This window comes from Octodon degus, unplaced genomic scaffold (genome assembly GCF_000260255.1).
Source record: "Octodon degus isolate 3935 unplaced genomic scaffold, OctDeg1.0 scaffold00019, whole genome shotgun sequence".
Lineage (NCBI taxonomy): Eukaryota > Metazoa > Chordata > Mammalia > Rodentia > Octodontidae > Octodon > Octodon degus.
The window spans coordinates 2,767,997-2,795,905 of record NW_004524595.1 but is presented as its reverse complement, the minus strand read 5'-3'; the positions used below and the strand labels follow the sequence as shown (position 1 = coordinate 2,795,905).

Here is a 27,909-nt window from a genome sequence, read left to right as displayed (position 1 = left end):
GCCATGTGGGGACTGGGTGCTTGCTGGTATATAGGAAAGGTCCTATGCTTACCAGGGACATAAGCATAGAATCTTGTACCCAGGTCTTGGTGGGTGCTTAGGTCCCAGGGGAGCTTATTGACTGCTATGCAGGGCATCAGGCTGTGTGGACATGAGGAGGACTGAGATAGGATCCAGGCTTCCAAAGGGCTTAGGAAGAACTGGGCAAATGGACATGGTTATGCAAAGAGAAATCTTATAGCCATCAGATGGCTATGTTAGGAAGGCAGAGTGGAGGAGGGTTCTGTGGTTCCAAGATTGGAGTAGGCCATTTCCTACTGCTGAGTACTCTGAGGGGCCCAGAGTACTCTTTTTTCCCTGACAAAAGAAGTATCACATAATTCCTCTTTTCCAGACTCACGTGGTGTTCAACATCAGGAGATGCTGGCAGGTAAGCCTGAGGACACTGTACAATTCTGTGAAGAGTATGGGACATTAGATGCTCAGGGCAGAGGGGCATGGAGGATGATGGCAGGTTCTGGGGCCACACGTGTGAGGTTGAGGTGGGGCTAGAGGCTGAGGTTGGCCTTGTGGTAGGGTTAGCAGGTGCACAGGACTTCAGGCAAGCAGAAGCGGAAGAGGGTAGGAATCAGGGCTCGAGTGACCAGAAGGAGGAGGCTGGGAGCCTCTGGGATTTCTGGTGAGAGCAGGCAGAGGGCATGTGAAGACATGACTGCAGATTTAGGCAGGGAAGTAGGGACTCATTACAGAGCATCCCCCATGTGCCCAACCAACATTAGACACGCTTCATACACATAGCATGCCCCACAAATACATGGGCATAGTAGATGTTATTAATATCCCTTGACAGATGAAGAAACTGAGGCTCAGAGAGATTAAGTGCCTCATCTGAGGCCATGCAGTTAGCCAGTGGCAGACTCTGGTCCAAATCCACACATTTCCTGTTCTGTCTATACCTGGAAGGTTTGTACAAGTGCTCAGAGTGTGTGGGGTTTTGAGGGGACACCGCCTTATCCTGGTTCCCTCGGCGCCTGAGGCAGACAGACACTCCTAATCCCTCAGAAATGGGCAGGTGGGAAGTGAGGAAAAGGAAGACTTCTAGCGAAGGAAAGAGGAGGCAGAATTATTCAGCTCAGAGAAGAATCCCAAGCAGGGGACAGTGGAAGTGGTGGCAGTGTGGCTTCTAGAGAATGCACAGTCTTGGGACAGACATGAGCAGGAGCCTCACCATGTCCTGCTTGACTGCAATTCCAGGTTTCTGGGGCTTCCTCAGGCTGCATAAGTGTCATTTCAACCTGAAGGTGCAGTTTACTCAGGAAACTTCTGCCTAAGTCCTCGTCCTACCCCTGCTGCTTATGGCTGAGAGGTAAACTTTGTCCTGCTCCTTCCTTTCTGCAATATTTGCATAAATGTGCATTCATTATGAATCATTTTGAACTCTTTCACATGTTTAAATTTAACCAAATTATTACATTTTAGAAGTTGTTTCTGAGCTTTTCCTCTCTAAGTCTTTCCCTATTTGTTCCCCAACTCTTAACCAGATCTGGATGCCAGCTCCCTCTGCTTTGATCCAGATCTCGCAGTGAGATGAGCCCTGTGCTTGGAGTCAGTGCGAGTTCTAGAAGTTACTGCAGGGCTGATTTGTCTGAGAAAAATGTACCACAGTGAAAAAAGCAAGGGTGGGAATGTAGACAGACCTAGGTCCAAATCCAAGCTGCCTCTCAGTCCCTTGTGGGGTTGGTGGGGCTGGGGAGTGGTGGGGAAGATGAGGCCTGTGAGCTCCCTGCCTCTAGGGGCTGAACATGCATGTGTGGACCCAAGAAGCAGTGTCTCCTGAAATTTTGTGCCTGAGGAGCCTTGCTTAGGTCCCCAGAGCCTGACCCTGCCAGTCTCCCTCACTTGCTGTGTGTGCCCGGCAGGAGGCAGACCCACCCGTGGGATCAGGAGTGTTGTGTTTCACCCAGGCCCCTCCTCTGCGCACAGCCAGCCTCAGCACTTCAGAAGGCTTGGCACCTGGAGACTCACAACACAATGCTCAAGCCTGAATGAAAAGCAAAGACTCCATCTCTGAAGCTTACTCCTCAGTCCTTGTAAACAATTTATTTTTGATGGTTGACAAATGACAAGAAATTAATATACCTGCCACTCAAGTGGGGAAAATGACTCATAATGATGCCAATTTACTAGAAATTACAAGATTCTGCTCTCAATGAGTTGATGCTGTAATTTTTTTTTTGTTTTATTTTTTTTTCTCGTCCAAATCCATGTCTCCTGGTCAGAATGGGTGTTTATTGGGTTTGCATTTTGTATTATTGACTGTGAGCTATTGTTACCTGATGTAATTGAGTTGTGAATCTTTTTAAGTAAAGAATTAGCAGCAGATCAAAGTGGCTGCCTGCTGGAGCCTGCAAGTTCGTCCGAGCTGTGTGCAGTGTGTTGGCTGTGTCTGAACCCTCCTGGGCAGGTAGAGGAGAAGGGGGACCCCGCTCAGAAGTGCAAAGCTCCCTATTTCTCCCTTGTACCACCCTCTTGACATGTGGGAGACCAGCACCCAGCTCTGAGCTTGGTCTCTAACTTACAGAGGCCCCTTGGGCAGATCCCAAATTCCACATCTGTGTCAATTTCTTTATCTAGGATGGGGTGGGGGATGGTAAGGTCAGGTCTACTTGTCCTATGGAGTTACCAGGGGGACTTATGAGGGACATCTGAGTGTGTCCAGGGCTTGGCTGCTGGGAAATTCCCAAGCAGATGTGCAGTCAGACTTCCCACGTGGGTCATGCGCACCATCAGGTGACACCTTGGGGGTCAGAGCTGAAGGGACCAGGGGAGGCAGGCGCTTCTGGCGGAGGTGCCCTATTGTGCTCCTGGCGTATCCATGAATGAGGTTCATGGTCCTGTTCTGTCCTCAGCACCTGGCTACCTGCACTGTCCTCGGTGTCTAGGAGCACTGAAGCCTGCTGGGATCGCAAGGATCTCCCTCTTCAGCCCTGCAGGCAGCAAATGGGGCTGCTGAGAGAAGGACGGCTGCTTTCACAGTCCCATGGCATGCCAGGAGCAGAAGTGGGACTCGACCTCCACTGTGCTTACAGCATATTGTTCTTTGCTGAGTCACCCTGCCACTGCGGCCTTTCCTGCCCCATGTTCTTTATAGTGAAGGCTCTGTGCAGTCACTCTGGTAATTCCATCCTGCCTTGTGATGTCTCTTCTAGTATTGTCTAGAACTTGATTGGCATTGTGGACTGGTATTGAACTGTCCTGCTCTGTAGTCTTTCCAGAGACTGTGAGGCTCTGGACTGTTGTTCCTCCCTACAAGTCTTGCAGTATTCATTCCATGTCCTGCACATAGTAGGAGCCTCATGGCTCAGTGCCTGGCACACAGTAAGAGGTCTGTGGCTCAGGGCTGAATACAGGACAAGCCCCCTGGCACAGTGCCTGGCATATAGTCGGGGCTCCATGACTTAGGTCCTAGCACACAGTAGGAACCTCATGGCTCAGTGCCGAGCACACAGTGGGTGCTCTATAGATCAGTGACCAGTAGGAGCATGTGGATCAGTGCCTGGCACACAGTGGGGGCTCTATAGATCAGTGCCCAGTAGGAGCATGTGGATCAGTGCCTGGCACACAGTGGGTGCTCTATAGATCAGTGCCCAGTAGGACATGTGGATCAGTGCCTGGCACACAGTGGGGGCTCTATGACTGTTTGTGACTTCGGTTGAATTACGATGCTAGGACACTGCTACCTGTGCAGTGGTCCCAGAAGCCAGCGAGGCAAGCACCAAGAACAGCTGTGGCCTAGGTCAGTGACTCTGGCTGGGATCTGAGGCCTGTTGTCTAAAGAGTGAATGAAGTATGTGAGAACTGGCATCAGGAGCTGTGGACCCGGCATGAGCAATGTTTTATATGTGATTACTGTGTGGGATGGGAAGGTCTTGGGAAGATCAAGGGCCAGGAAAGACACTGAACTGAAGAAAAGGGGGAACAAAAGAGAGAGGCCTGGAGGGACAGAGTGGGGTCCAGAAGGGGACAAGGCAGCGAGAGTGAGAGGAGGCAGGTGGCACCTGCTGCTCACCCCCTGCCTTTTGCTGGGCACCTCATATACATGCTCCCTAAGTCCCTGACAGTCCTCAGAGCTGGGATGCCATTGTCCATCTCTACTTTATGATGAGACCAGGCATGAATCCCACAATTTAGTTTCTGTTGCACCATGGTGACTGCCTCCTTCATCCACTGCACCAACTCCCAGTGCACCCTGAACATTGTCACACAGAGCCAGGGTCTGGAAGTGCTGTTTACCAACTGTCCCTCTTCCCACCACCCAACCTGGCTTTTCCTTCTCAGTCAAGACCCTGAAGAGAGTAGCTGCCACTCACTGTCCTTGCTTCTTCAAGGACCCATCAGAAGTGTGAATTGTGTCCTGGGCACTGCCCTCCCTCCACCTGCCTCTCCTCAAATCTGACTTTCCTCGCCACCTCTAGCCTTGCTGGCCAGCCCTCTTCTCCAACTAGAGGTCCACTGTCCTGCGCCTGCCTGCAGGTTTCTTTTTCCAATTCCCTCCTTCCTGCTGGCACCAGAGGGAGCTCAAGGCTTTTGGGAGATGAGGCTGCCCTGGATGTGGCCTCCAGCCTGCAGCCCCGCAGGTACCATCCCACTGACTTCCAGTACCAGTGTGGGCACTGGCTGCGGTGTCCCTCCTGCCCTCCCTCCTCCAGACAGACAGCTCTCATGAAGAATCTTCAGACTGAACCCGGGTTTCTGTCTCCAGCAAGCTGTCCTTGAACCCAGGCTGAGCTAGCAGTGGTGAACCTATGGCACAAGCGTTATTGTGATTTTCTTTATGACAAAAGACGTTAAGATGCAGAGTTGCTTTTTTCTAAAGTAGAACCTCAGGATTCAGGTTTACTGGCAGTCTTGGCACTTACATTAAATGAGTTTTGGGTAGCACTTTGGCGCTCAGTCTAAAAGCTTCACTATTACCAAGTGCAACACCTTTGCCTGGCCTTTGAGGAAGTACCTTGCACGAACACCCACTGTAGCTCTTTCTCCTTACACAGAAATGCTTGTTCTATGGTCACTGCCCTCACTGGCCACAGCTTGTCTCGGGCAGGGACTTGGATTTACTTTTGGTGTCAGACGTGTGTTTACCATGGTGCACTAAGACTTGTCAAGCAGGATGTGTAGAAAGACAGAGAGGCCAAGGATGCCCTGACTGTTGTCGGAAGACAGGCAGATACAGGAAGGAAAAGAAGTGGAGGGAGAGATGAGGGCCCCAAGGCATAGCAGCAGCCTATGCTCACCTCCTCCCTAGGCCCTTCACATCCCATCCCTCTTCCCCACCTTGTATGTAGTCATATTTGTGAGAGTAAGCGCTTTCTTCCCTTCTACTCTCCCACCCACCAGAGGGAGCCATCATAGTGCTGTCCTACCTCCTCCCAATCAGACAGCACTAGCTGAGCACCACACTTCCAAAATAGAAGGATTCCACCAGTAGGGCTGCCATCCTCTGTTCCCAAGGACCTTTTTCTTACAGCCTGTGGCATATCCTATGTTTTTCTCACTAGATGAGTCACACTTCTTTGACAACAATAATTACAAAGGAGCAAAAGTCCTCCAGAGAAAGGCACTGACTTTTCAATGTGGATCATCTGACTTGGGGACATTTTGATGTGGTCTAGAGAGCAAATCATTAATTATCTGACTCTTTGATTACTAAATTAGTGTGACCAGTAGATACTATCATCAAAGCTCTAAGTATCATCCAGGGTCAATAATGAGGTAAGGGTCGGAAATGTTTGCTTGAGCTAAAATACAAGGATTGAACAACAACAACAACAACAATAACAACAACAACAACAACAACAACAACAATTCAAACCATGCACTTCAGTTTTGATCCTCTCATGTTGATTGGCTTTATCTTAAGCCAGTTTACAATGTCCCCTTTACTAATCTGAACACTTCAAGGTGTACTGGTTCAACAGAAAAATAGGTCCTTGTGTGTGTTTCAAAAAAAGGCAATCCCCAGACAATGCCGGCAGCAACAAGATAGTCTCAACATTTCTAAGACAAAGGCAACAGTTCTCTAATTTTAGTGAGGATTTTATCAATGCAGTGGCATTGGAATCAGAAGCCTGACTAGACTTACATATGGCTATGATTAATTATAAATGGGGAATTAATTAATTATTATGTACCAAGTGTAGCTCCTCTGGCAGGGCAAATCTTTCAAAAGCCAAAGACCAGCTGATGAAGTCAGAAAAAAGTCATCAGAAACAGAAAAGTCCAGGGCTCCTGCCCACAGCATTGGCCTGTTCCTGGGAATGCTGTGTGCCCACTGCCTGCTACCATCGGTGCTCCAGTGGGGCACTCTGTCCACAGCCAGCGAGCTCTTACTACATACTGGTGCTGTGTCAGGCATCACAGCCATTGCGAAAAGCTTAGCATCTCTTTCTCTGTCACATGCAGGGAAACAGTCTCAAGGGATTGAATAACCTGTGCAAATCTGGATGGGCTGTATTCACACTCGGGGGAGTGCACCAAGAGGATTCATACGAGGCGTGTTCTGAGGGTGGGGCTGTGTGGGCGAGGCAGCAGGGCAGTCCTGGCCAATGTGGCTTTGGAATTAGCCTGGGCCAGGGGGACACAATGGGCAGTTTCAGGGGGCTACTGTTGGGCTCTCTGGCTATCTCAAAGCTGCTCCACTTTCACCCTCTTGTTGAGTTTGTCTATAGGATACACTCTATCATTATCCCTTTAAATGGCCGGGCCTCCCCTCCCAAGATCTCATCTCCAGAGGCTTCCAGGAGTGGCTGCGGATGGTTCCTAGAGCCACTCTCTTTTCTGTCTTTTTGGCCCTCTCTGTGCCTTTCAGAGTTCAGATGTGGGCATCAGTGCAAACAGCAGAGTCTGAGCCAGAGCATCTTGGGTGTGAATCCCAGCTCTGGCCGGTGAGTGTGCAGCCTCATGGCTGGGGCTCTGGATCTCTGACTCCAGATTCCTCCTATGGGAACAGGGAGGCTAACACATTATCAATAACAATGCCACCTAGCTCGCTGCTCAAAGCTGGAGAAATATGGGTCCTCAGCAAGCTTTCAAAGCTCTCTTCCTGGGAATCCCTTCCTCCCTATAAGGGAATGCATGGAGGTTCTGCTTGGCAGGAAGAGGAGGTCTGGCTTGCCTGATATAGTGGGCCAGGGGTGGCTGGGTGTGTTTTGAACATTTATTGGTGGGGTGGGGGTGACTTGGAGCAGCTAACCTGATTACAGCTAAACCTTGTGATCGCATTCCTGCCCAGAATGTCATTTACAAAGCACTGAGCGCTCTGCCTGGAACACATTTACCCAAGGATGGGGCCATCCTAGAACAGGACATGGTGAGCTTGAGAGAGAAAACACGGCAAACTGAGAAGCTTTTCCTTGGATGTGGGGGCTGCAGGGAGGGAAGGAGGGCTCCCGACCCACCGTGTTCTTGGGGAAGTGGCACCAGCATGGCATAAAAGACAGCCCAGCTGTGTGCTGTGGGCCGGACTGATGGGCGGTGAGGAGCTGTACCCCTGGTGCCTGACCTTGTAGGTGGTTTCTGAATTTGTGACTGCTGGCAGCCTCCAGACCCTTCCTGTTTCCTCATTGTTAAGATACAGACTGCAGCGCCAGCTTTGCCTGCCCCAGAGCCTGCATGAGGACTGCGTGGGCTTCTTTAAGTCTGGATGTTGGTGAAACTGAGTAATTCTTAAAGGCTGCATTAACATCAACTGGACGTTGGTGGAAATTCACATTTTCACTGGGATATAGCTCAGGGGTAGAGTACTTGCCTACCATGCCAAAGGCCTTGGATTTCCTCTCCAGCACAACACACACACACACCCACACCCACACACCAACACAAATCAGGCACCTGAATCCTGGGTTTTAACCAGCCCTGCACACTCATTAGCTCTGCCTAGTACTGTGGTCTCAAAGTGGCACAAGGAGCGATCCTCCCTCCTGTCTGACACTGCCCTGGTGAAAAGCTGCAGGGCTGGGGTTGAGCTGAGAAGAAGCAGTAGAGAAGACTTGTCTGCAGACAGTGATGGTTTGGAAAATGAAGCTCAAGGACAAGAATATGAGCACTTGTGTGGGTTGTGCTTTTGCTTCCCAAATATTTTTACATGAATTTCCTTATTTGAAAAGCACTAAGGAGTATTTGAAGAATAGTCCATCATCCTTATAATGATTAGTAATAATTGTGGAGCTAGTTCCTGTACACATATCATCTCCATAGTTTCTGAGCTCCCAGGAGACAAAGGACGTAGGTTTTTTGCTCCCATGCCCCACCTCCAGCCCTTACACTCCACTGTGGACCAGGGTTTGCCATCCTGGAGCCCCTGCGTATTCGTGTACCGCAGGTGTGTGCATAAAGTCTTCCTCAAGGGAGTAGGTCCAGCCCCCAGCCTCCCCACTCTCAGACTCACCTGTAGGTGTCAGTGGCCGGCACTTTCCAGATCTGGACGCCCTTCAAGGGCCCTTCGCTCCCCACCATCACGCTTAGGTTGGAGTTCTGGTAGGCGTTGTTACACTGGGTTTGAGTGGGGCCATGGGGCCCACTCGCCCCACATGTGGTGAACAACCAGTGAACTGTGACACAAAAGAAGAGGCAGTCACTCACCTGGCCCAGCCCCTTCTCCTCCTCAGGTCTCCCTGGGTTGTCCAGTGGCCACAGTGGTGAATCTGTGCTACTGTGACTGCATCGAACCCATTGCCAACATGTTGGCATCACATACTGGAATCTTTGAACTTGCGCAGGGGGGGGGTGGACAGAGTAAATCAAACACAGTATTAGTCCGATGGCTCCAGTCCTGCTGAGGGACCCAGGGCAGGTGGGAGCAGGAGGTCTCATACTTTCTGGGTATGGTTTATCCTGTCAACCACATGGTAACAACCCCTCAACTGAGCAGGACTCAGCTTCATTATAATCAGCTTAGGTTTAGCAATTCAACTAGAGTAGCTTTTAAGTTGTCTATACAATCTGGATGATAAAAAATCCCCAGAAAAATAATCAACTTGATTAAATGCTGTCTCCTTTTCCTAGGCCCAAGCCCACCTCATGCTGTCCTCTCCCAAAGTGGCTTCTTAGGGCACCACAGGAGCACTTGACACAAACTTCCTCCATCTCTAGAACACATGCTTTCACACTGTCTGTCTTTGAACCAGCTCAGGCCTCAAGAAATTTTCCTATCTTTTATCACCTAAAATTCTAATATTTTTAACAGCTTAGACAAACTTTACAAACTGTATTCTTGATAAATTACTTTTACTTAAAATTAAAAAAACCCTCATTATCAAGTTGCCAAAATTATTTCTCTTTAAAGACAGATTGAGTTAAAGTCTACCCTGAAAAACTGAAAGGAAATTAATTTCAGTGATACAGCTTTGTCCACTAAAACATTAAAGGGAAATTTGCTTGAAGACTTGGGACTCATTTAATGATGAAAATGTAAGAGGTTAATTTGGGTTGCCAATTATAAATAATCAGATTGACAGTCTGTGGGGCAAGATTGATAATCTGAAAACTAGGCCTTCTGTGGCCATCTTCTGTAACATAATCCTGGTCCCGAGGTCAGGAAAACGAAGTTCTAATGGCATTTACAGCTACTCACCACTGAGTACTTGTGCTTTTTTTTTTTTTTTTTTAAATGAAGGTGTTGATTTCTGAAGGTCATTTCAAGGGCTAGCAGGTAGTGAGTCCATTGACACTTGCAATGAATGGCTGATAGTTAACTTTCTGATCTATTTGTGTTGAGGAGACAAACCTGTTAATTAAAAAGACTCAGTCTTCCCAGAAGGCATTTTTGTACCGCTTGTTTGGCCCATTGCCAAACTGTACCTGTGAGTTGAGCTAGAAGGATGAAGTGGAAGGAGCAGGTGCTGCGGAATCATCAGGAATCCCTGGATTTGGGTGCGGCCTCACAGGGACAGATCCTCAGACCTCTGTCTCCTTATCTGGCCTATAAAGGGGGGCTGGATCAGCTTGCTAAAAGAGGCCATGAGGTGGGCGCAGTCATGGCAAAATCCAAAACTCTAAAAGTGGGAGCTCTTTCACTGGTTCCCGCCTGTATCTGAGGCTGAAGTCATCCCTAATCATAAACTGTGGGCAGGGGGTTTCTGTGACGTTGGATCCCATGCCAGCCATACCTGGGAACTGAAACTCAGTAAATTTGGGGATAAAGATGGAGATAAGGAAGGAGACCCACCCCCGCATCCTGTCCCAGCCTGAAGCCCATTCTGCAGCCCCAGTTTGTGCCTATAGTAAGCAGCCTGGGTCTAGAAGAGTCTCAACAGTCTGAAGATAGAAATGTGGAGGTTCATGTAGCTCAACCCTGCACATAAAAGGATACCTGTATATTATTTATTTTTTATCAAAAATTGCTAAGAGAGAGAGAGAGAGAGAGAGAGAGAGAGAGAGAGAGAGAGAGAGAGAGAGATGAAAGCTTGGCAACTTGCCTCAGCATATTTTTTCAGTGGGAGTCACCTGAGGCCACCTAACATTGTTCTGAAGGTTCTGGGACATCCCCAGGGATACCAGGCTTCTACATTTTGGCTAGATGGAACATCTGGTGAGTGGGCAGAGGGACATGGGTTTTGGATGCAGATGGGCTGAGTTTTCTCATCTGGGTTAGCCTCCAACTAGCTGTAAGATCTGGGTAGTGTTATAGTACCTCCCTGAGCCTTAATTTTCTAATTTGAAAGAGTGGAAACTGTTCATCTAGTACTTCAGCTTTCTAGATTATGACCTGAGTAGAGGGCTTAGCATAACATTCAGCATTCAAGTTCCATATGAATGTAGTTTAGCAAGTATGTTACTTCTTGTTCAACTTCTTGCTGTGGGAAGCAGACACCCAACCTCAGGATTTATGCCCCTCTCCATAAAGGAGGGACTCTAGGGCCATCTCACAATAAAGAGACCAGTATTTTCCCAATTCACTGGATGTATTAGTCTCAGGTGGTTTCTATATACAAAATTCTGTTTTTATTTTCAATGATTTCTGGTGGAAAGGTACAGAGAGGAAACTCTTTTTAAAGTGGATTCTGTGGGAACAGAAGCTTTGCCATCACAGGTCAGACTCATGATTTATCCAGCTCTAGAATTCTGCTGCTCCCAGCAGCCTTTGAGGCACAGTGGTGCTCCCTGCTGGTGCAGATGGCTCTGACCCTCATAAATCTGTCCCCTTGTTTTGGAATCCATTTATGTTTCCTTCCAGCAGCACCTCTTGGGAGGATGGAGTTTTTAAGCTTCTTGCTCACTGTGGAAGGATTACCCTGCTTCTCATGTGGGTGAGCTTGTTTTCTTGTTCCAGCTTTGTCCCTGTGGGTCCCTTTGTTATTTTCATCTGGAGTCTCATAGAGATCAGAGAAGGCCACAGCACGGTGAGACCTGGAAGATCAACTAATTAGTGCTTCCCAAACTACCTGAGGATTTTTGGAATACAGATTCCAGGGCTCTGGAGATTCAGACTCAGTAGATATTACAAAGGAATGAGGGGGTTCTTTTTTATTTAATAAAGATCTTTTTATTGTCTCATTAAAATACCACAGATTGGCTTTATAATCCAGAAGCTTGTTTCTGTGGCTGGATTAACTCTTGGATCTTACTTATCTGGCTGCTGAGATATTCTCTTTTCAGAAAAATAGATACCATCCAAAAATTTTCTGATATCCTTGTTTTTAACTGTTGTGGCTTGCTGAATCAAAGCAGCTGAATTTGAAACAAGCTCAATGTCATTTTCTTCAAGGATTAGCTCATCTTTCTGGGCTTGAGATACTGAGCAAGCAACACCTGCCCTCATACGAACTCTGCAAATGTATTTTTCACCCAAGAAATTCTGAAGTTCAACAAGAGACCCATTCTCCTGAATAACGATGTTGATGGAGAAGTGAGTATACCCAGACTTCATCTTGTAATGGAAGCCCAGCATGACCTCCTTGATCATGTTCTGTACATGGCTACAGATCGTGTGGACAGTTGCCAACTCCTTTCTGTTTCCCCACCATTTGTCAACCCAGAGCCTCTTCTTTTTCTTCCCAAGGAGACTGAGTTCCACATTGATGTGGTTGAAGTCCCTCTGCAGGGTTCCTCTAGGGCCCTTCACAATAACTGTGCGTCCTTTCAGAGTGATGTCGACATTTCTTGGAATGTCGACAGTCTGATTGCTGAGAATGGTCTTTGTTCTTGAGGGAGATGTGGCAAAGAGCTTTTTTTTTTAACGGGCGGGGGGAGAGTTCAGTCATTGTATAGTATTACAAAAAACCTTCCCCAAAGAATCTGATACTCAACCAGATTTGTACACTGTCTCACTTTCCTCATTGTTCAGATTAAAAAAGAATTCTAAGAGAGAGGAAGTGACTTTTCTACATATAACAGCAATTGAGAAGAAAGCATAATTAAGAATCATTCCTTCTCTGTCTGGGGGTCCTCTGGATGATGCTCAAGCCCTTCCTAGTTCCTGTCTTGAAGATGTCTGGTCTTTACATGATCTCCCCATATAAGCCATGGACCCCTGTGTCCTTCTCAGAATCCTATTTCATATTAGAGTCTGCTTCTTGAGACCGGCCCACTAGAACTGTGGTACCCGTGCTTTGTTTCAGGGCGACAATTTCTAGTTTGCTTTATATCCACCGTCACTCTGAGGGTGCTTGTTGGAGCACACTGATAATTTCAGATCTTGTCCAATGGATGAGGTTTGGCTTGGAGCCTCGTTGTGTTAAATATTGTGGACTTGGGAGTGCCGCAGGGAAGGCATCTGGAACAGGGGACCTGGGAACAGAAAGGACCCAGCAGGCGCAGTACTTGAGGATGCAGGTGCGAGATGAGTTCAAAGCAAAGGTAACTTAGAACCATGAAAAGACAGGAAGAGGCTTGCTGACTTTCTAACTGTCACCAGGAGAGAGGACATTGGGCACAACTGTGTAAATCCAAGCTGGTGGGTCCAGAACCCAAGAAGCAAGGGGATCAGTAACTGCTCCAGGGAGCAGAAGTCAAGGTTTGCCTTGTTTACTGATTTGCTCGATCATCCTTTGTGTGTGTATATATGTGTGTATGGTGGAGGGCTGCTCTATACCTTAACTTCACTTATAAAAAGGACAAAGGCCTCTCAATATGTACTGTACACTTAATGTGGGCCAGGCACTGTACTTTCATATGTGTATTAAATGCCTTCAAACTTGCTGAGACTGTGTAGTGCTACAGGTAGAGCTACAGCATTCCCTTTAAAGACCCGGAAGCTCAAGCCCAGAGAAGCTGAATGACTGGCCCGCAGTATACGAGGTAAATACTAATTAAATGGAAGTCTTCTGACAAGCCAAGTCCATGGCTTAAAAAAGTGCTAGGGTCACCAGGATGTCACCATGGGGTATTAGGTGATGTCACCATGAACTATTAGAATATCAGTATGAGAGAAAAAAGCAGGAAAAAAATGTTTGGGCCAGGATCTGTCTCAAGGCTCCTGGGGAGAGGGGAAGGGACAACTTGCCAGACACAGCGTGCTTTATTATCTAAACTTTTTGTTGTTTAACCATCCAATTCTCCACTGCCTGTGAGCGTTCTTGCCCCACAGCTTAATCAAGTATTGCTCACAGGCCTGGGTGCCGTTTGCCTTGCACTTTATGGGCTCTTGTCCTGCATTTTAACCATTCACACATCACAGAGCCTTGCACTTCCCATAGTTTAGTCATTCACTTTGGTCATTGGTTCCTGTCCAGGCCTCCCACACCTGACCTTGTAAACACTGCACACAGTAACAGTTCCTTTCCACCCTGCCTGTCTCCCCATCATCCTCCTGGAACTAGGTCCTTGATTGTTGGCTAGTCCCCATGACCTAGTAAAGTCGACTCCTCACCAGCCTCTGCCATTAATGGGGGCACTGTGGAATGTTCTAGGCCGGAGACTCCTCTCAACACAGCACCTGGCCAGACTCAGATGTCGCTTCCAAGGGGCCTGCATGCTCTCTTGGCCTGAGCAACCTTGGTTTGGTTTGTCCTGGCTTGAACTGAGCCCCTGGGACTCGGGGACTAAAAATGAAGAAACCTAATACTAAGAAACCTAACACAATTTTCCATAGGCAGTGGAGAATTGGATGGCTAAACAAAAAATTTAGATAAATAAAGCACGCTGTGTCTGGCAAGTTGTCCCTTCCCCTCTCCCCAGGAGCCTTGAGACAGATCCTGGCCCAAACTGATTTTTTTCCTACTTTTTTCTCTCATACTGATATTCTAAATAACAGCCAGGGAGTTCTCAGCATCGGGGCCTTTTCTTCTCCCAGAGGCTTCCTAAAGACTGGGCTCTCTCAGTTGAGAAATGGCCCCTGCGGGGCTCTTAGTGACTGATCTCAGCCGGCTCTCCAGGTAATCTTTCCCATCCTCTGGGAGGCCTATGGTCCCTCACTGTGACAAGAGGTGCCCTTGGGAGGAAAACACGTTGCTGCAGATCAGCGTGGAGGATGGACCTTCCAGGCCCGGAACAGGGGCGGACAATTGGTTCTGTAAGGGAGGTAAGCCGCACAGAATGCTTGGGGAGCCCTGGGCTAGCTCAAGGCCTGATCACTTCTCCGATTGCCTAGTGAGCAGGGACAGTTCCTTTGTCTCTCGCTTTGGTCTTTTACTTCATTTCTCCTGCTTTGTCTGCCACACGGGCTGAACTTTACGATGGGAAACAATGTAAACCTTTACAATATCTCTTTAAAAACCTGACTTAAAGAGAAGAAAATAAAATGAAACACACACACACACACACACACACACACACACACACACACGAAGAAAAAAAGCAAAAACCTCAAAGGGCTAAAGAAAAACAAAAGTGAGCCAGTAAAGTGTGCTAGACTGGGATAAATCCACCAACGGACTAGAAACTCCTCTCAGTATTGTTAAGCAGACTGAAAGTCAGGCCGGAGCAGCTGGTGGCGCAGTATGACTAAATCCAGCTGCTCCGTGAGTTCTGCATGTCGTCTGGTCTGTTAATCGGTTTTAAAAACTGAGGTACCTGAAGTCACTTCAGTAAAGATTTTGAGCTCATATCAGTTTTAATTTTTCTTTTACCTTTGCCCTTGTAAACTTGTGGCTCTGAAGAGGACGAGCCAAAACAAAACTCATTACAGAACAAAAACTAATAGACTTAAAGGGCACCTACAAATAGAAGCCATAAAGTTTGGATTTATAAGGGTTATATGCGATTTAGGCTAATATATATGTTCCTCCCAGTGTGTGTTAACTTTCAGACGTATATTATCTTCCCAAAAGTGCTATTAAGATAAATGGACACTCATGATACTGACCCAAACCCCTTTTGGTTTACACGCTTAACAGTGAGTTAATTTACATCAGTGAGTAAAAGTAAAGATGCCCTTAAACTTGGTGACATGTTTCTTTTCAGGCTGTTGGCAAATAAAATGACACTGAAAATTTGTTGTACAAATATAATACTTATTATTGCCCATATACATACAATCTTGTAAACTTTTTTCATTGTTATTCAAGAGAGAAAACATAAGAATGAGACAAAAAATCCTAGAATACAGGGACAAACTTAGGAATTAAAAACTCACAGTTTCTCAAATCCAGTGTGCTTATTAGAGCTGCTCTTACAAAAATACGAATCAAGGCCTCAGTTTTGGTGCTCTGGAGTCCCATTTGGGTCTAAACAAATACATTCCTTTCTTTTACAATCTGGGGCTCACTTGGGAAATTCTATGACTGCGTGTAATGGGTTCAAGGAGAGAGGGAGACACATCCCACCCATTTTTTTGTGGCCTGTTCTACCTAAATACTCCATTCACACTGAAGCTCCAGCACACCCGAGACTGTCGTTTTAAGAACAGTGAAACTTATTCAAGAAAAGATTAAACAGAGACAGAGACTACATAATTTCATGGACGAATCAAAATAAAAGGTTAAGCTGTAGATACCGGTTCTTGGTGGTCAAGACATCTTTCAACTAGTACGTGAAAATGTCAGTGCTGGTTGTCAAAGAGTCCTAACACCCCTTTAAAAATCAAAGATGACTAAAATGGTCAAGGTTTGCTAGAATATGGAAACTGAGCATCCCAAGGCATAGGTGCCTGCTGCTGCTGCTGCTCTAAAGCCTCAAAATTGTTATAATTGTGGCAAGAAGAGACATCTTTGAAAGGATTGTAAAAATAATAGACAAGGTAAAAAGATCAAACAAAAAAATTGTCCCAAATGTAAAAAAGGCTATCACTGGGCCAAGCAGCGTCACTCCAGATTTGATATCGAGGGGAGCCCTATTTCAAAAAATAGAAAGGCTCAGCTCCCCGGGCCGTGATAAAAACAGGGAGTCAATCATAAAATATTCATGCTACAGTGTGAGAGTCAACCCCGAGTCACGACATGAGCCCATTTTTATAAATCTTAGCTAGGTGGTAAATTTGCTTCTGGCTTCCAATGTAAGTTGCTATTTTTGTTTAATTAATATGATTAAAACATTTCTTATACATTATAAATTCTTAAATTACAATTACAGGGTTAACTTGCTCTTTTCTCTGCTTTCTGGTGTTGAGATGAATACTGATTCAAGGTTACTTAGAAGTCTCTTGGCAGCCAATCAAGTTTAAAAATGTAACAATCCGAGGCAAAATGGGAAAAAAATAAGAGAGAGAAGGACACTTTAATATCTAAGTAGTTGGAGCCAAATTTGTTATGAAGTTTATAGTAAGTAGGAATATATAGATATGTGCATAAAACATACCTTTGGTGTTAGAATATCTTATATGATAGAAGTTTTTGCCTGATAGAGAGATAGTGGCAAAAGGAAAAGTATTGTGTGTGAAGGAAACATTTGTGGGGGAAGCAGTGTATAGAAAGAAATACATGTGTTGGTTTGTTGGATTAGTGGGGCCCAGACTATTCCTTTTAAAAGCTCTTTGCTGCTCAGTGATTATGGGGCTCTGGCTCCAGCTCTGTCACTTACTCCTGGCAAGTCTCAGCTGTCCCCTCTGGCTGTCACAGGCTATCACTCTTTTTAAATTTAATTTAATTAATATGTTTATTTTTGTATGTTTTAGGGAAGGATCTATAGGGTGTTCGGGGTCTCACTACTAGATTGGACTTGTAGTGATCTGCCTGTTTACAGCCTTGCAAGAGCTGGGATTAGTGATCTGCCTGTTTACAGCCTTGCAAGAGCTGGGATTACAGGCACGTGCCACCACACCCAGTCTCATTCGCCATCTCAGTGCATCCCTGGGGCGGGGCTTGCACGACAGGCAGGGGGATGGAACCCCCTGGACTTTGCACCTGCTTGCAGGTGCTTTAATCCACTGAGCTATTTGGCCGGTCCTTCAGGCTATCACTCTTATCTAAATTAATACTGAACATGAGTTTTCCTGCATGACTAGCAGAGGCAACGAGACTGATCAATGACAAAAAATAGGACTCTCCTGGGACAGTTCCAACTTAATTTTTGACACTCATTATTGCTAGTTTCGTAATGTATTAAATATATTAAATACTGTTCCCAAATGTACAGTTCTTCACAGATACAAATACTTTTTTCAGGGCTTATGTGTACATGATTATTATATGCATGTTATATATTTATGTTACAATATTTAAAGATACTCAAGTACTGTGTGACCCAAACAATATTACAAAAAATATATCTGTGGACAGATGCATCCTTCTTAGATGATGTTCTATTGAAAGATGACAAATTTGGATAAAACTTTCTTTATGTCATCTAATATTATGATGTCATCATGATTGTTAAGATGATGTGTTATATTGTTTTTGAACTCAAGTTTTCTCTACAGCAGCAGTTACTTTAACTGTTATCTGCTAATATCCTATAGGAGTGTAACTTCTCGGATGACCATAACTGATAGAAGATCCCAGCTCCATGATTCAACCTCTCAACATTGTTGCTGATTTGGCCTCTGCTGTGGAGACTCTACAAGTTGTTAAAACTGCTTTTATTTATAACACAAAGCACGAAGTACTCTTTCAGATGCCCCCCAGCCCTCTAGTGGAGGGCAGTACCAACTTCCTTACAGACCTCCCTCTAATGTTGACTGTTAAGGGTACCACCCTTATCTCCCACAACCCCCCATGACAATCCATTAACAAGCAAGCCAATGAGCTCCTTGGATCTCATTTTGTAAAACAAAAAACAAAAAAAAAAAAAAAAAAAGGGGGGGGGGCGCTGTGGCTAATTTAATAAGAGCTAACATTTTCTGAGTTGTGATTCAGAAAGTTTCCCAGAAGTACTGAATAAGCAACTCACTATTTAATTCATTGCAAGAATGAAGCTCAAGAATTCTCTTCACTTCTGAAAACCTGTTTCTAACAGTGATCACGTAAGTCACCTACCACCGCCAAGTAACAAAAGCAAAGGGCTCTTTATCTTCCTGAGTTTTCTGACACATATATTTCAAGTAAGTGATATGGTTTGTTTGGCTCATGTTCTTCCCTCTCCTTTCTCAGATATAGATCAGTGGGGGGTAAAAAAATCATCTCTTTCCTCTAGTAACACTTCATATATGGGCAAAACTTCACTTCCACCCCCCGGCCCCGTGAGGGACTATGGGAGGGACTGTAGCCATTCTGGCTATTGCAGTGCTTGGCATCTGTAACTCCACAAATGATATTTCCTCACTAAGGAATTTATATATAGTTCCAGCGTCACCCATAGTAGCTACTGTATTCCTTTCCAGCCTCAATGGTATATAAATCATTTAAAAAATCTCTCAGTTAGACATTATCATGTTATGGTACTAAGACAACAAGCCAAAGCTTGGCTCCCTACCAATCTCATGAGAAAATGGATAAGAAATTTAGTCCTTGAACAAATTACCTCAACATTTACACTTACCAGACAAAAATGCTTTCTGGACATTCTGATTACAATTATAGTATTATGTGACAGCCATAATGACACTACTATGGTCACCTTAATTCATTTCATTAAGACTGCTCAAACTATGAATAGCTATTTCTAACATAGCTCCAAACTGTTAAGCCAGATTGATAAATACAACACTTGTAGTAACTTGATACCCTTAAAACAATAGTCAGCTGGCTCAACAAGCATGACAAGCTCTTTGGACACTCAGTTGACTTAGTCATGATGCTGATTTTGCCCTACATGTATCATACCTATCTCATTTAATCACTCAGAGTCCTAAGAAAAAAATCCCGTGTCTTCTCCATGATGCCTTTCATACAAATCTGGACAGATTACTAATCTCCAGGGCCAAGTGCAAGCCCAACTCCATGAGCTACAAATGAATGCTCCCAGTATGAGCTTAAATCACTTTAATGATATTGCATATCGGATAAAACCCCAAACTGTTCTTCTGGCTTCCACCTTCACATTTTTATTCTTATTACTATTGGAATTATCTTTTTAAATTTTTTAAATTTTTTTACAGTTCTCAAGGCCCTTTGTACACTGTTCTGGCGAATGCTTCGTGCTGAGGCCGCGATGACCTTCCTGTGTCAAGTCCAAAGCCCCAGTGCCCATCTATGCTATTTATTACTTCTCAGGCCTGATTTTAAAGTAAAAAAAAGGGGGAAACACAGGGGACCTGGCCAGGAGGAGTGAATGGTCAAACTGAATGCTTTAACTGGAGAAGCACAAGGCTCTGTGAGGAGTCAATGGTTAAACTACAGGTTAAAAAGCGCACAAATGGTTAAAAAGCACATAGATCATTAAAGTGCAAGGAAACAGGAATCCAGACTCATGAGAAATCAAAAAGTTAAGCTGTGGGGGCAAAGAAGCACACAGGCCTTGTGGGAATTGGATGGTTAAACAATAAAATGTTTAAATAAATAAAGCGTGCTGTGTCTGGCAAGTTGTCCTTTCTTTCTCCTTAAGAAAGAGTGTTTAACCTTGAGACAACTCCTGGCCCAAGCTGATTTTTCTCCTGCTTTTTTTCTCTCACACTAATATTCTAAATAACAGCCAGGGAGTTCTCAGCATCGGGGCCTTTTCTTCTCCCAGAGGCTTCCTAATGGCTGGGTGCTCTCAGTTGAGAAATGGCCCCTGAGGGGATCTCAGTTACTGAGCTCAGCTTGCTCCCCATGTAATTGTTCCCATCCTCTGTGCCACCTGCGGTCACTCACTGTGACAGTCAGGAAGCAGAGATAGAAGCGAGCGTAATGGTAACATAAGCCGCAAAGCGAGGCTAGCTTGAAGCTGAGCTGCAGTAGCTGCTTGCCCTGCTGAGGGTCTGCCCTGGTCCTTGAAACTCCGTGGAGCTGTCGGAGGAGAGACTGGGGTTGGGGCAGGGAGGAAGGGAGACTGCCTCCTTCCTCATAAAAAAAACCTTTGTTGTATTAAAAGTAATTTAAAAAAATCCTAAAAGAATGGCTTTATCTTGTTCTTATGCATACCACACATGGAGAACATGGTCTAAGAGTCATTCACATCTACACTGGGTAAAGAACCCACAGACATGAAAATACTGGATAGTTATAGACAGCCAAATAAAGAGAAATCCACTAAGCACCGGGTTTCACTGGAAGGATACTGCAGAGCCCTTCAAGAAGAAACAAATCAATTAGTTATATACAGCACGGTGTTAAAAAAAATCGGCTAGGCTGTGATTGTGTGGGTTTTATTACTGTTGCTAAGCCATCTCATCTGCTCAATTTGATGCAAAGAAATAAAGCCTCATACAAAGGAAAATAAGCTCTCAACTCTCACTGTTAATCACAACAATAAAGACCTGCTTCCTGTTTGGAGGCCTGTGTGTTGAAGCACTCGCTGTTTCGTGTGGACCATTTGTGCCATTTTGATTCTGATCCACAGAATTGAATTTTATCCAGAACCACTGAAGTTGGGGAGTACTGAGCCATTTTGCTGGCTGTTTTAGACACTCTTAGATAAGAAGCAAGCTGAGCATGCAGCACATGCCTGTTACCCCAGCACTCTGAGAGGCTAAGGCAGAAAGATCATAAGTTCAAGTCCAGCCTATCACTCGCCCATCCAAAAATGTATATGATGCCAATCTTCATCATAAACTGGGAAAAGTGACACCCCTTCTTTGCATACATGGTCAAACTCAAGTCTTCTCTTATGAGGGTAAAATGAAAACAAGATATACACTTGTTATTGTGTGGTTAAAATACTACTACAACTTGTTGCAAATGCAAACACACACACACACACACACACACACACATGCACACACCCCCCCCACACAGTCACCTACCCCCCAAAAAACCCCACAAAAAACAAAAACCCAATCTGCTTCTATGCATTTGTAGTAGGGAATTATTGACTCTGTTTAATGACATATAATAGGAGACTCTTCAACAACAATAAAGATTAAACCTTTTAATTTTACAATAATGCATATAAAAATTGCCCAAAGCAAATGTATTTGTGTTTAATGAGTTACTAAAAAAGTTACTACAAAACAGAGGTCCATTTTAGCTACTACTTAGGTTAAGAAATAGAACTCCGCTAGTAACTTCACAAGCCCCTCAACCACCCCTTCCGATCTCAACTTCTTCTTTAACCCTAAAAGGAAACACAGCCTCCTGCCTTATGTAACAATACATCCTTGTATTTTTATCAACAGTTTTATCACTCTAGGTGCTGTTCTCTAGCCTTGCCCATTACAATTAATTTTTTTCTTAAGAACCATAGGTCTATAGAATCTTCCTGTACTCCTTTTTCTTATGCTATCATTTGAAGAATCTGGATCATTTGACCTATGATGTTTCTCAGGGTGAATTTTGTTGACCAAATCCCCAAGGTACAGTTCAACACATTTCTCTGTCCAGCAAATTATCAACCAGATCTCCTTGCCAGACTTTAGGTGATATTTCTTCATTGGGAGGTACTTACATCTGAAGATTGTGTCCCTTGTTGATGACTTGCTGAAGTTCAATGCATAAATCCATTTATTTACTGGCAGATACAAAGTGCTGCTATGTTAGGGCAGGTGGGGGAGGGGTCACTGGGGCTTGAGCCCAGGGCCTTCACACTAAGCTAGATCCATAACTTTTCATTTTTTTAGAGACAGGATCTTGCTAAATTGTACAGGATGATGACCTCAAACTCAGTCTTCCTGCCTCAGCTTCCCAAGTAGTTGGGATTACAGGTGTGCACCACTGCACACAGCAATACATTCTAATTATATTTTCATTTCATTTGTTAGTTAACATGTATTTTTAAAGAGATGCACTCCCTCACTTACAATTTGGTCACTCTTATTTAGTTCATATAGACAAGGCAGTATAGATGCTTAGTTTTTTTAAATTTACATTTTTCAAAATATAGAATTTGTGGGCTGGCTAAATAGCTCAGCGGATTAAAGGGCCTGCAAGCAGGCACAGGGGTTGGGGATTCCATCCTGGGCCTGCTGTGCTGGCCCCCCCTCCAGGGCACTCTGAGATGGCAATTGAGACTGGGCATGGTGATGCATGTCTGTAATCCGAGCTCTTGGGAGGCTGTAAACAGGCAGATCACTACAAGTCTGATTTAGTAGTGAGACCCTGAACACCCTGTAGACCCATCCCTAAAATACCAAAAACAAAACAAAACAAAACAAAACAACAACAACAACAACAACAACAACAAAAACCCAAAACAAAACAATAAAAACCCAGGAATTTGTACTCTATCACCCTGTAAAGCTGCCCAGTTAATTTCATATACTGTTATGAATTCATGAATTTAAACAGATCTTCTTTTTGTTGGTACTGAGAGTTGAGCCCAGGGCACTATTACTGCTAAGCTACATTTCTTAATTTTTTTTCTTTTTGAGAAAGTCTTTCTATGTTGCCCAAGTTGGCATCAAACTTGGTGATTCTCCTGCCTTAGCCTCCTGAGTTGCTAGGAGTATAGTCTGAGTCATGGGGCCTGTTAGTTTTGAGTTTCAATTAATTACAATTATTATCCTTTGAAAGCTTAAATTTTACAGCTTTGGTAAGTAGCAGTTTTTGTGGTTCTTTTGATATGACCCCAGAAGACTTCTTAAAAAAGTATTCAATTATTTATTTATTTGATACAGGGTCTTGCTATGCAGTTTGGACTCATAGTGATTCCTCTATCTCAGCTTCCCCAGTGCTGACTCTAGAAGACTTTTAAAGCCTCCTTGTTGGGGCTGGTGAGATAGCTCAGCAGTCTAAAGCAGGCAGGCAGAGGGGACCAGGGTTCAATCCCTGGCACCACATGCCATACTAGCCCCACCCTCAGGGCAGGCTGAGCTGGCAAAAAAACAAAAACAAAAACAAAAAATCCTCCTTGTTGTATGGCATGACAGTGTTGTTTCCCTAGACCAAGAATCAGACATTTTTCTCAAAAGTCTTGGTTTGCTTTAAAGGCAAGAGGTATTTTAAGAATAAAATCTGGGTGCAATGACAGCTTATTGCTGCTGGGTTGGTGATTGCTTCTTGGCCGCTCTAGTGAACAGGGCTAGGAATTATACATATGCATATATGTATATCAGTATAAACATACATATGTATGAAATGTACACACGTATACCTCACGATTACATATTGATCCTTTTAATTCATATTCAGCACTCTAAAGCTTTTAATATAACTGTTTCTAATATTTTTTTAAAATTAATTTATTTATTTGTGTGTGTGTGTATGTGGTCAGCTCAGCCCACCAGGGGGCGGGGCTGGCTGGCATGTGGTGCTGGGGGATTGAACCGCGGTCCCTGTGCTTTGCTTGGCTTGTTCTAAGTAGGTGCTTTAGACCACTGAGCCATCTCACCAGTCCCAACTGTTTCTAATATTACATCTGTATTTCTTCCTCCAATCTGAGAATCATGTTTCTCAAGAACATAAGTGATAAAAATTAGAATATCTCATAATTATTAATTTATATTGTCTTTCCTTACACCCATAACAGAGTCAGAGTAACAATATCTATTTTACTATTGCCATTACTAATATAAAAATTGAGAGCAATTAAAAATATTTGTGTATATGCACCTCATTCTCCTATCATGACTTGTAGTTGCATATCTACGCAGCTTGGGCAGATGGTTACTACACATTATACTCTATCCTCCTTAACCCTTATTGACTCTTAGTTCTATAGCACCATATAACTAATGATCATGTCAGTTCCTATGTTGACAATTCTCTAGTGACTTTTGTTGTCTGAATTTTGTACAACGTAGCTGTATGTATGTTGGGTCTTCTTTGACCATCTTTGATGTATGCCATCTTTTTGATTTTTAAATATATCCTCTCTTTACTTTTTATTTTTTGCAAGAATTTAAGAACTCTTTCATTGGGTCTTCATTTTTTTCTTCTAGTATTTCATTTTTGTACAAAATTATTTTATTTCAAATTCTTTTCTGAGTTAGCTCACATAATTTCAGAGTTATTATCGTCTTAGTGTCTTTTAGTATACTTTGGAATAGAAGCTTATTTCATGAGCAGGTCTTTCTGGTATTCTTTATTTTTTGCAGAGGTGTTTTTCTGCCTTCTTTGCTCATTATTATAACAGTGCATGGATCTAACCTTGGTACCTTTCTGCTATTCATTTTATGTAAAATTACTTTTCCTGGACTTGTAGGTTCAACAGGCTTCCTAACTTCACAGAGCAGCCCCACCCCAACCCCCAGGTTGGTGTTCAAGAGCCTGACAGCCTGCTCCCTGAGGTTCCCACTTTTCTCTGAAAAGCCATTCCTCTTCATTTCCTCTCCCCTCTATCATCCCTGCCCTTTTTAAAAATACTTATTTAACTCTCAGAAATTGCTTCTAAATTCACACACCTTTCCAGGGTGGAAGCTTGGTGGACAGACCATTCTGACCTCTTTAGATCTTACCTTGGGTCTCTGCATTCACACAGGAATGGGCAAAGCCTTGCATCATTCCAGTAACCACTCTCAGGTTTTTTTTTTTTTTTTTTTTTTTGTGGATTGAACTCAGGCCCTTGCGCTTGCCAGGCAAGCACTTATTCTACTGAGCTATCTGTCTCCCTGGCCCAACCACTCTCATGTTGACTCTTGACCCTCTTCTCTCCTTTCTTGGATACTGCTGTGACCATACAAGTTTGCAGGGAAGCATGTGAAATGATCCCGTGTCATCACTCATTTGTGTTTTAAGGGTCTGAGGGGAATCATGTATCACCAAATTTTGTTGTAAATGTCCAAGGGTTTTTAATTGTGATGTAGAATTGCAGTTTTATGTGGTGGTTCAGAGAGATTAAAAAACTATATTGTTCCTACCATCACTGCCCTCTTCTACAGAGTCCTTGAAAACTATTTTACAGGTTGAAAAAAATCATAGCTTTGCTGTGATCAGTCCCTTTCTAACATTTATCTGGTCAGATCCATCACCCTCATTTGTACTCCTGGGGTGGCAAGGTTTTCAGTACACCCCAGGGATATCTCCAGTCACTGTGTCCTCGATCCTCCTGCTACATCATGTTCTACCATTTTTTTTTTTTTTTTTGCATACAAGTCACTAAGTGTTGTTTAATCTTTTCTTGATAGCACCTCCTAGACTTAATGAGTTATTTAGGATTCTTTAAGGATTCACTAAATGATTCTAGGTATAAACATGTTACGTGAAATAATGCTTCTCTCTCTGCATTCCCAGAACTCCAGAATTTCCTTTGATGTTTAATCTTCTCTAACACCTGATGTCAGGTGAGGCTGTGAGAAGAGCCTGTCACCTCCGTGAAGCCTGTGGGGCACCCAGCCTTCAATTCATGACACTGGAATGTACTTATATTCATTCCAAAGATCTGGTATGCATGTTTGGTGGCTGGTACAGGGTACCTCGGATGAAAGGATATGATTATGATTCTCAGTGACCAAAACTGGGAATATTTAGGACTTCAATGTCAATACGTTAGCACAGTACATTTGTGCAGCATCTTCATCCTCCAATAATCTTAGCTCCTTACAATCGTGTTAGACCAGTATTTAGGGGGAGAGGTTGTTACTTTTATCTTATAAATATTGAATCATGTGGGAGACTTACACAATAGGTTTGTGATTACAGAGCAAACCTGAGCAGGGAGTTGGGAGCATCGCCATTGCTCTTTCTACAACAGTTTTCATTTGAATTTTTTACATTGTTGTTATACTTGTTCAGATTGTGCTTACTTCCACATATGTGTGTGTGTGCACATGTGTCTACAGTTATGTGTGCTTGGGTGCACACCTGAGCCTGTGTATGTATGTGTCTGCTTTCAGGCACACCTGTGAGCACACACAACCTCCTCACCTCCAATGCCATTCACTTACACAAAGCTTTTCACTCATTTGTTTCCATTCTTTCTTAATAATGAAAAGTGAAGACATTAACAACAATAGTGGTAACACCAGCCCTCCCTGTCATTAGATGTGCTCACACATGGTCTCAGCGTTACTCTTGATTTCCTTTGCTGCACATACAGTTCTAGACAGGTGAGATGCCTGATGGTGCTGAGGTATCCCAGGAACAAAGACCAGAGAGAGGCCTGTGTCCTTTACTGCTGGGTGGTAGAAAGAGAGAACCTACCAGTAAGCTACTTCCCATTCAAGGCAGCAAGTCAGGGCTGTGAAATACAAGCTGATTTCAGGACTGCATTACCCTAACCAGCTCTGACACCTAGGGGTTTGTGGGAGTTTAATGGCTCCTGTGATGGCTTCCGTGCTCTATTCTCAGCCTCTCCCTGCTCCCTGAGGGAAAGCCAGTGACACATGGGAGAAGGGAAAGGTCACAGAAAACACACTATCCTGAAAGCAGAGCTGTGAAAATTAAGTTAAGGCAGACTTTGGGGATAATTTGGTTACTCCCAAGTTGGCTTCAGGCCAGATCTCTGCTTAAAAAAAAAGTATGTGATATTGACTTAAGGACTATGGAGTCACCCATCTGCGCGTGACACATAATGGATGTGGTGTTGCGGCTTAAGTGGGAAGTGGTGATGGTTCAAATACCGGCTCTGCCTAGTTAAGCCCCAAGAGTCACAGACTTCTGCCCTTGTATGTTCCTCTGCACAGACCAGAAGACAGATGACCTCATTTAGAGCATCGCCATCAGGGCTGAGTCAGTAGGATCCACTGTCTCACAGGAGAAGCAGCAGTGGGGAAGGCCACACCTCTCTCACTGCTCTACCCTTGGTAGCTCTTGCTTGTCATTTAGCCCAGATTGACAATGCATGAAGTCCTCACAAAGCCCTTGGGTTGATAATACCTCTGGCAGATGTGCAGCAGAGGCACAGGCAGCCCAACTGGTCAGAGGATTTGGAACCAGAAAGAACAAATGTTCTGACTGCCAATTCTGGGTCCCAGAGCCTCTGAGATAAATTAGGGAACCAGACACACTGGAGAGGGTAAGAAATCCCCAAGTGAAGAGTTGAAAAGAAAGCAGCAGGGGAGCATTAGGACCAAATGGTAGGCCAAAATGAGATGGCATGATATGCGAGACTAGAAGGTTAGAGCAAAGGTGGGAAGAGATGGTTGGCTCACTCCTGTCTGATATGTAGTCATGGTAGCTGGACATACAGTAGTCATTATGCCACCAAAAGGCCAAGAGAACTTCAGAGATGTGAGTTTTAACATAACCAGCATTGAAAAAATGAGCACTTAGAGGGTCACTGAGTTTGTATTAGCAGCTGTCAATGACATAATTTCTGTGATGGAACCAAACCCTTCCTTGGGCTTGCAGCCTTGGCAGGGTCCTACTTTAATCTGAATGGAGTCTCCCAGCATAAGCCTTCCTGTCTTTCTTTCTTGCTTGCTTGCCTTCAATTAATATTGACACAAAGGTCCTCTGTCCACCTTTCTTTCTTTCTTTCTTTCTTTCTTTCTTTCTTTCTTTCTTTCTTTCTTTCTTTCTTTCTCTTTCTTTCTTTCTTTCTTTCTTTTTTCCTTTCTTCTTTCTTTCTTTCTTTCTTTCTTTCTTTCTTTCTTTCTTTCTTTCTTCTTTCTTTCTTTCTTTCTTTCTTTCTTTCTTTCTTTCT

At 44.2% G+C, this 27,909-nt stretch overlaps 1 protein-coding gene and 1 pseudogene across 1 annotated transcript in view; both read right to left on the bottom strand.

The window, feature by feature from the left end:
* Alk (ALK receptor tyrosine kinase) overlaps positions 1–27,909 on the bottom strand; it is an 854,626-nt gene that overhangs the window by 41,207 nt on the left and 785,510 nt on the right. Inside the window, exon 12 of the mRNA XM_004627384.1 lies at positions 8,447–8,609. Coding sequence (XP_004627441.1) covers positions 8,447–8,609 — 163 coding nt within the window. The remainder of the gene's footprint in view (positions 1–8,446; positions 8,610–27,909) is intronic.
* The window catches only part of LOC105741653, a 25,978-nt pseudogene continuing 9,689 nt past the window's right edge, over positions 11,621–27,909 (bottom strand).